The sequence below is a fragment of the Silene latifolia genome, chromosome 8 (genome assembly GCF_048544455.1).
Source record: "Silene latifolia isolate original U9 population chromosome 8, ASM4854445v1, whole genome shotgun sequence".
NCBI classification, from domain to species: Eukaryota; Viridiplantae; Streptophyta; class Magnoliopsida; order Caryophyllales; family Caryophyllaceae; genus Silene; species Silene latifolia.
In genome coordinates this window covers 98,661,370-98,670,671 of record NC_133533.1, presented here as the reverse complement: position 1 = coordinate 98,670,671, position 9,302 = coordinate 98,661,370, and the positions used below count along the sequence as shown (strand labels likewise).

The 9,302-nt window shown below is 36.2% G+C and overlaps 1 protein-coding gene across 1 annotated transcript; it reads right to left on the bottom strand.

The window, feature by feature from the left end:
• Window positions 1-4,093: 4,093 nt before the first annotated feature.
• On the bottom strand, window positions 4,094-8,302 carry LOC141595577 (uncharacterized). Its single transcript, XM_074415544.1, has 8 exons — window positions 7,661-8,302; window positions 7,446-7,606; window positions 6,742-7,074; window positions 6,481-6,616; window positions 6,020-6,319; window positions 4,909-5,930; window positions 4,302-4,789; window positions 4,094-4,209 (listed from the first exon to the last, which is right to left on the bottom strand). Exons 1-8 carry the CDS (start codon window positions 8,300-8,302, stop codon window positions 4,094-4,096), a joined length of 3,198 nt encoding a protein of 1,065 aa, XP_074271645.1.
• Between the last annotated feature and the right edge of the window lie 1,000 nt (window positions 8,303-9,302).

Below are 9,302 nucleotides of genomic sequence, written 5' to 3'. Positions count from 1 at the left end.
TTCTTTATAATTTCCCTAATATACACTACATGCATATTAGTGTATCATTCATTCTTGCACATCTAAAAACAAAAGAATTTTAGAGAGAAAAATTACTCCAATATTCCTCCCCTCTTGACCGAAATTTCAAGATGACAAAACAATAGTTTTTGAGTCAATTTTAAGTTAGATTAATATTGTTCTAGTATTAATAATATTAATTTTTAAGAGGTTATCTTGGGTATAATTCCTTGGGAGGGATTCTAAGCTTGAATCCTTGTTCATCCAATATTAGGAATCTCAAGAACAAGTGAGTAGGAGAACTCATTTGTGCCCATATATCCGAAATCTCAATGTAAGGAAAACGATTTCTTCTTTATCGTTATTCATGTTTGCATGCATAAGATCTAAATTAATTTTATGACTAAATTAATTATAACATATATGAATATGGTGAGTATAATGAGATTATATATTTTAACACGAGTACCCTACGCATTTCTCAGCACTGTCCAATTTTCTTAAAACGGTCATATCTCACTCGTTTCTTGGTCATTTTGGTCGTGTGACCTATCGTTAGAATTTTAAAAGAACAAGATATCACCTCCAATTGGAATCACATCAAAATCATATATACATCTCAAGTTATAACAATTTAAAGACAACTTCTCTATAATTGAACAACATAACTATTTGATTTTCCCTTTCAAACAACTTAAATATCAACAAAATGAACATCAGCTACTCGATACTTGTAAAAACATTATCTCTAACCACATGTTACTATCTACCAAAAGCTAAACAATAACATCTATCATGCTCATTTAATAGTCAACTTATCAATCATGTACTACGCGCATGCTTTAACTTTATAACTTTTCGTAAAACAAAACATACTTATACATTACAAATCCTATTTCCATGTTATTAATACAACAATATTACAACTCCACCTTGTCACCTAAACACATTCTTAATCACGAAATTCATATTCTCATTCAATTGTCTTTCCATCTTTTCCAATCAATTTATCCATTTCAACTGCATTCTTCATCCAACATGTGCATATGAAACAACAGTAACCAAATATATAAGTTTATTATATAACTTTGTAATACCCCCATCTACCAAGGAGCCTTAACAAGACCTTCCCTAGCAGATAAGTGCGTTACCATCTCAGTTGCCCGAGGACAGTAATAATCAAATGTCGATAACAGAACAGTTATATTAATTACAAGTGATTTAAACAAAACAGACGATACAAAAGATACAACTCAAGACTACTATCAGCTATGTGAAGTTATCTCTGCCATGACCCGTGGTAGACTCGTCCATCAAGCACCCAGCTAAGATCCATATATCAACCTGCTAAGACTGACTGCTCACCATAGTGGATCACGGTAGACACAACATAAATAGACAACACAACAAAACCACCACTAGTACAATTAACACAATTGGCATCGGTTATAAACAGTGATTGGCATCGGTTCCCAACCGATGCCAATGCGGGCGATGCCAATGACATTTTTCTCAATTGGCATCGGTTCACAACCGATGCCAATTTACACATATTGACATCGGTTATTTTTAATTGGCATCGGTTTAAAACCGATGCCAATTTACACATATTGGCAGTGGTTGTTGACAGAAAACCGATGCCAATTTACATATTTTGGATTCGGTTTTACCATAAGAACTAATGTCAATCATCGATTACAACAATGCCATTTTTCTTTTTTCGTGCCCAATAAATAAATTATATGACGTGCATTTTATAATAAAAAAGCTATAGAAAATTTGGCAACATCTGCCTATAAATTGAACAATCCAAATTTAATAACCTGCAAAACCAAGTTGGATACCAACAAAACCAAATCTAATACAATCGTTCAACATTTTGTATCCAACAACACAATCAAATACATAAAAAAGCTCTTAACTATTAAAGTATCTAAATCATCCTCTCTACTTCATATGTTTTCTTCACAATATAAAGCCTAAAGCTCCCGAACCCCGTTCATTTCTTCAATAATTGCTGAAACTGAAACAAGCTGTAAACAAGAACAAAATAATGATTAGCTAAGTTGTAACTTAGTACATCTTAGAAAGAGAAATAAACTACAATTTAGAACAATTAAGAAGGAGAAATGAAATTGAAGTACTTTTATAGTTTGCATTGTCTTCATATAAATAAACTCATGAAGTATGCGATACTTTGGAAAGAAGGAACATAGTCACAAATGGAGTACGAAAATTCAACTAAAACAGAGACTCATGTGAAATTAATATGAAGAATAGCAGCATTGAGGAATAAGGAATACTTTATCCAGCTGCAACTAGTAGGGGATGAGTTAGAGAATATGAATGACTATCCTACCATAGACCAATGACGATTGAAATACGAGCATACTTTAATTTGTCGCTATTCAGAAGCAAGCTGAAGAAACAAAATGTCTTAAAAAAATCATAATAGACAAATAAACAATTTTCATATGATATTGAACAGTCCAATAAACATCTCATAGAAGTACGAAAAATAAACTCAAACGTTCCTAGTGAAAAAAATTCTCTATGATAAAAAGTAAATCAAAACCAAGAAAAAATACCATCAAGCTACAACTTGAATAGATCATCATCGTCGTCGTCACCCGGCTGATCATTTTCACTAACATATGAAATCCACACCTCGCTAAGCTCGTCAATCATTTGTTGAGAATACTTGGAAGGAACTTTATTACTATCGGATGATGTTGAATTGAGTTCCTTTGGGACTTGCTTGTCCTGCTTGACATATATAATATATATAAAATTATTTATTTAGAATATAAGAATGGTTGCACAAGAAAAACACAAATGGAGAATTTAAGACATAAAAGATTGGAAAAAATGAGAATTTAAGATTCACTTTACCTTCGAAAATGGTTTAAACGTTGGTATTATAGGAAAATACCACAGGACCTTAGCCGGAACTCCTTCCCTTTTATAGTACCTCGACACATTGCACATAGGGCAACTTTCTAATGATTCAAATTGATCTCGATATAGTATGCAATTGTTTGGGCAAGCTTGAATTTTTTCATAACGCAACACCATGTCCTTAAGCTTATACTTCGTAGCTTACCAACTACAACAAAACCCAATTATAATATTCCATACCATAAAACAACAAAATTCTCAATATTAAGACATCATTGTCAACCAGCATCATCCTGTTTTAACGAGTATGATTGCATTGCATAACAAGTAATCACAGTACTATTCAAGTATTGATTAATTTGATATTTAACTTCAATGTGTGGTTGTTTCAAGGTCTAACTAATGGTTAAAGTTACAACAGAAAGTTAGAAATTAGAGCATTTTGTTCTCTGTTAGACCGAGGTTGACAGAAAGTTGGGGAAATTTCAAGCTCCCATTTCTCTACAAGACCTCTGACTTTGAGTTTGAGACGGTCTTTCATGTGAGCTTAACAAATTAAACCTATAACTAAATGAGGTATTTGTCTCACATGAGAGAATGTCTTATAAGAGACGTACTGTACTGTATATGAAGCGGTAAAAAAGCTAAACTTTGTGGTATTTTAGTTCTAGTTTACTTAATGTGCTTTGAAAATGCCATTCTTTTTATTAATTGCTTTCACAAGAACATTAACATGTTGTCTAGTTATTATCACATTCTACTTCCGTCTCATTCATTTGATTACCTATAATTAAAATACTCTCACAAAGACTATAAAAGGTAAACAACTGAATGAGACGGAGGGAGTTTAATTTATACAGTGTGCTTGATTCCCTATGTTTTTTCTTTGGTTTACCTGTTCTTGCTATTCACATCCTTAGTAAAAGAAAAGCTATTTATTGACGATCGTATTCTTTTTTTTTTTGGGGAAAGTGTAAGCTTTTCATTAAGATCAAAAACTCGTTACAACCATACATATTAAAGGTGTGTCACAAATCGACCACCTTATGAACTTCTAATGACTCGTATCCATTCCATGATCCTATCATTCTTACATTTGATTCTACAACTCAATAAACGAGCCTTCACATCATGTTTAACTTGGTCAGCTAAAATATCAGGCCTGCAAACAAAATGTTCCTACCAGCTCTTGTTTCTAGCCATCCACAAGTGATAGATTAAAGCAGCCAGGATCATTCCAATTATCTTCTTCTGACATATACTCCTGCATCTCAACTTTATCCACCAATGTAAACAATGGTGATCTGGGAACTGAATATTGCACCAGTCAGAGATCAATTTTCTACACCTGCACCTGTAATCACATTGGAAGAAGAGATGGTCGTGATTCTCAGGAACCAGACCACACAGATAACAACAGTTAGTTTGGGTAATAAGCATCATGTTCAGTCTGTCTTGAGTTAGGAGGTGCCCCTGAGCAGCAAGCCAACAGATAAAACCATGCTTATGCATGATCCAGTTGTTCAGAGACCATCGATACCATGGCACAGTAGGATTTGCAGGCACTAGCCATTCATACCCCCTCTTGATAGAATAGCTAATGTTCTGGTCCCATATTGAGTCCTTCAATATATTCTTAGTCTGGCAAATTTTCCTCCAAGCCCAACTTGAGTTAATGGGTGGAGAATAGTCTTTCCAAACCTTCCCTTTTATATAAATGACATGTACCCATTTCACCCGTAAATGATCTTCCTTATTTTCAATCCACCAAACATATTTTCCAACTGCAGCACAGTTCCAATAATGAAGATTTTTAAGCCCTAAACCCCCATGCTTTTTAGAGCTACAGACTTTCTCCCAAGCAACCAGAGCTGGGCTGCTCCCTGGTTCCCTGACATGCCATAAAAAATCTCTACATATTGTTTCAATCCTCTTGATGACAGTCTTTGGCAGAATGAAAATACGACCCCAATAGTTATGTAATGTGCTCAGTACATCCTTAATTAAGACAACTCTCCCAGCATAAGAGAGATGTCTGGTGCCCATGCCCCTATAGAAATTCTCTTGGGTGAAACAGTCACCCCAAGATACTTAAAAGGAACAGACCCCCTACACATGCCAATTACAGTCTCAACTTCTTTAAGTATACCCTCATCAACTCCATTAGCATAGAAGTTGGACTTTCCCTTATTAAGTTTCAGTCCAGATGCTTTAGAAAAGAAATGAAAGGCATTAATCATCAACTCAATAGAAGCCCTATCACCCTTACAAAAGAGAATCAAATCATCAGCAAAGCATAAATGTGTCAGCCCAATTCTCTTGCATAAAGGATGAAATCTAAAATTCTGCATTTTCTGAGTAGTTAGCAGAATTCTACTGAGGTACTCAAGGCACAAGGTAAAAAGGAGAGGGGACAATTGGTCACCCTGTCTGAGCCCCCTTTGTCCTTTAAAGAAACCAAAAACCTCCCCATTTAGAGCTATAGAATATGAAGGGGTCGTGACACATTGCATTAACAAGGACACCATCAACTCAGGGAAATCTAAAGCTCTCAGCATCTCTTCCACAAAGGACCACTCTATAGAATCATATGCTTTCTGCATATCCAATTTCATCATCATTCTAGGGGAACAAGACTTCCTTTTATACAGTCTTATGAGGTCTTGGCAAATCAAAATGTTCCCAACTATATCCCTACCCCTAATGAAAGCACTCTGTGAAGGACTTACTAAATCAGGGAGGATTTTGCTCAATCTGTTACAAATTACCTTGGATAAGCATTTATAGATGGTATTACAGCAGGCTATGGGCCTAAACTGCAATACATTCTTATGAATTTCCATCTTAGGCACCAGAGTAATAAGAGTATTATTGCATTGCTTGAGGAGCTGACCACTTCTAAATACAGATTGGATAGCTTTAATCACATCCTTGCCCACAACATTCCAGCTATCTTTGAAAAACTGGCTACTAAACCCATCTGGTCCAGGGGCCTTAGTGCCAAGGATATCAAACATAGCAAGTCTGATTTCCTCAGCAGAGACAGGAGCCAGAAGAATTTTTTATGATCCAAGTTAAGACACTTGCATTGCTGCACAATCTTCACTTTCACAGAAGAGACCTGATTTGAAGTACCTAAAAGAGAGACATAATACTCCTCAAAAGCAGCTTTAATGTCCTCACTCTTGGTACACAAACGCCCATGCATATCCTTGATCTGATACACTCTATTTCTCCCCCTCATTCTCTTGATGCTTGCATGAAAGAAGAAAGTACTAGCATCCCCCTCTTTCACCCAGGCAACTTTGGCTTTTTGTTTGAGGAAGTCCATTCTAGCCTTGGTTAAAAAGACCACTTCTTGTGCACATATTCTTTCAGCATTACAGAGCTCAACATTCAGAGGGTCAGCTCGCAATTTTGTCTAAAAATGGTGAAGAGACAGCTCAGCAATCTTGGTTAAATTTTCAATATCACTAAACTGCTCAGTGTTCAACTTCCTAAGCCTTGTTTTACCCCTTTCAATTTGGAGACGAATTGGTACATAGGAGTACCCAGAGTTTCCACCTCCTAACTTTTACACACCACATCCTCAAACCCCTCAGCCATGGACCACATATTGAAGTACTTAAATGGGGCCTTCTTCTTGTCCCCCACCACATCCAAATTGATTAAGCACGGGCAGTGATCAAAGAGGCCCTCAGGTAGAAAATTGGCACAACTGTTAGGGAAAGAATCTAACCAGTAGTCATTAATAAAAGCACGATCAATCCTACTATAGATTTTATCACCACTCTCATGTTTGTTGTTCCAGGTATAAAAAGAGCCACCCCCTTCATATCATACAAATTGCAGTCAAACATAGCATTTACCATGGGCCTTATCTCAGCACTGGTAATACTAGCTCCTCCTATTCTTTCATCATTAGCCATAATGGCATTAATATCACCACAAACAAGCCAAGGACCATTAATCAAAGAAGCATAGGTCCTTAACTTTCCCCAAAGACTATCCCTATCAGCAGCTTTATTAAAGCCATAAACCAGAGTCATCCAATAAGTACAGCCTCTGCCTCTATCAGTGACCTCAACATGAATACTTTGAGCTGTAACATCTTTAACATCCACACAGAACATACTAGGCTCCCAAATCAACCAAATTCTCCCCCCTTTGTGGTGACTGGTATTAGTGCATATTAACCAGTTCTCACAAAGATTATTGCTCACTTGAGTTCTATTACTATTCTTTATTTTTGTTTCTAATAAACCAAATGAACCTACTTTATTCTGGTTGAGAAACCATTTTATTTCATTCTGTTTAACACTACTATTCATACCTCTGATGTTCCAAAAGCCTAGACTACCCATTATCAGGTAAGGGCTTACTAGACTCCCCTTTGTCAAACAGAACCTTTTCCATCAACCCAACCTTAGATTTTTGCAAAGATAATGTAAGGGATTCCATAAAAGAAAGCCCCCCCTGGAGTAAATAATCTGCGTTCCCCATTATCCCATGTCATCATTCTGGTTAGGAATCTCCTTGGGACAGACTGTTCAACCACAGGAACAGAATCAGTTATAGGTGCAGTCCTTCTAACCACAACAGGGGTTTGAACCCTCTGTGGAGGTGAAGGTTCCTTGGCAGTTTGTGCAACAACTTTTTTTGGACGTTGAGGCACTTGAGGAGGCACATGTTTAGGCTGCTGAGTTCTCTGAACAGGTTTCCAGACTTTTTTAACTACATCAGTTTACCCTTTCCTGCAAACATCCTCAGTATATCCCATCCCTTGACAGCTACTACAAGTGGTAGGCAACCAATCATAAACCACACGAACCTTCTGAATGTTATCATTCTCATCAATGAATTGCAATTCAGTAGGAAACGTTTGCCCAATTGTTACTTCAACCATTAACCTTGCATAACCTAGAAAAGCTTTGTTGGCAGTAGCTTCATCACATCTTATAAAACTGCCAACTCCTCCACAGATTTTCTTCAAACAATTGGCACCCCAAAATTTGATATCCAAGCCATAAATTTTCATCCAAAGAGGGATCCTTGACACATCGTGTTTCAACAACTCAGAGTCAGGCTTCCATTCATTAATTATAACTGGCTTATTATCAAATTGGAGATGCCCATTTTTTAAGACCATTTGTTGATGTTCCTTACTCTTAAATCGCACTAGAAAGATTCCATTAGGAAGAAACGACACCCTATCTACCCCATATGCCTGCCAAACCCTCTTTAAAAACCCAGTAATTACATTACTAGGAGGATTTGCTCCCAGAACATAGCAGTAAACAGACGTAGACCAAAAAGAAATCTCACCAGCAACATCCTCTTTTGTTAGACGGAGCAATGATTGCGGTTGAGTTTCCTCCGGTTCCTCAGTATCAGGGACGTCCATGTCGTATTCCTTATTCTCAACAATTGAATCCAGATCATTCTCAAAATCCTCCGACGAAAAGTGTATGTGACGAGCCACAGATTTGCTTTTACCTTTATTAGAAGAAGACGATGAATCATTTTTTTTTTTGATTTTTTTCCAGTATTAAGAATAGGATTTTTGTTGGTTTTGCGAGATCGCGCCATTGCTGTTAATCAGTAAACCCTAGATTATAGAGGATTTTCTCTCTCTACTTTCTCTCTCATCCTTTGTATTTTTAGCATTATCTAACTTGACGACGACGATCGTATTCTATTCTCGATATTTCACAACATTTTTGCCATGTCTAGTTTTTGACATTTCACTACATTGAGAATTAATATTCTATTTTGCTTATATGTCTGATCATAAAATACATGGTAGAAAGGTTATTAGTTTATTACAATGTCAAAGTTTGTTGCTTTCTTTGCTTCATTTAAACAACTGTCAATTGGGTAGTTGTCAATTTTTGGTTTTGTTGCTATTTCTGTAGATCCGAGTCGCAAATCAAGCAATAATTCTTGTTGCCACAGCAGTCAAGTTTCCCACACTCGAAGCTAGTTATTCATATTTCAAAACAATTAAGCCGCCCTTTGGCTCATATGGCATTGCGGATGATCAACCTAATGCCACATTACTTTGTCTAATGTTTCCTGCTAATTACCAGGTTTCTACTTGCTGCCATCCGACTTAAAAGTTGCAAATAACTATGTGTATTAAGAGACCAAAAATGATGAAGAAACCAAAAATTATGCAAACTACATCGAAATACCATCAGATTTTTTCAGCCTTCACATAATATAGCAGACCCACAATATCAAACTACCACCCTAAAATCAGAATAATACATGCTCCATATAGAATTAATAAGATGATAAGGTCCAACAAGATATGAGCAGTCTAACATGACTAATTAATATGATTCACAGTATACGGTTCGGAGCAATAAGATTATCAAATTTACATTATAATGAAAACAAAT

Bases quoted from the DNA above. Each gene is read 5' to 3' on its own strand.
- LOC141595577 (XM_074415544.1), bottom strand. From the start codon at position 8,302: ATGGACGTCCCTGATACTGAGGAACCGGAGGAAACTCAACCGCAATCA. The intron at 6,617-6,741 runs GTATGATATGAA...TTTCCCTAACAG, and splicing joins GCTATGTTTGACTGCAATTT to TTGTGCCAATTTTCTACCTG. The intron at 4,210-4,301 runs GTCTGGTTCCTG...TGCAATATTCAG, and splicing joins TAACTGTTGTTATCTGTGTG to TTCCCAGATCACCATTGTTT.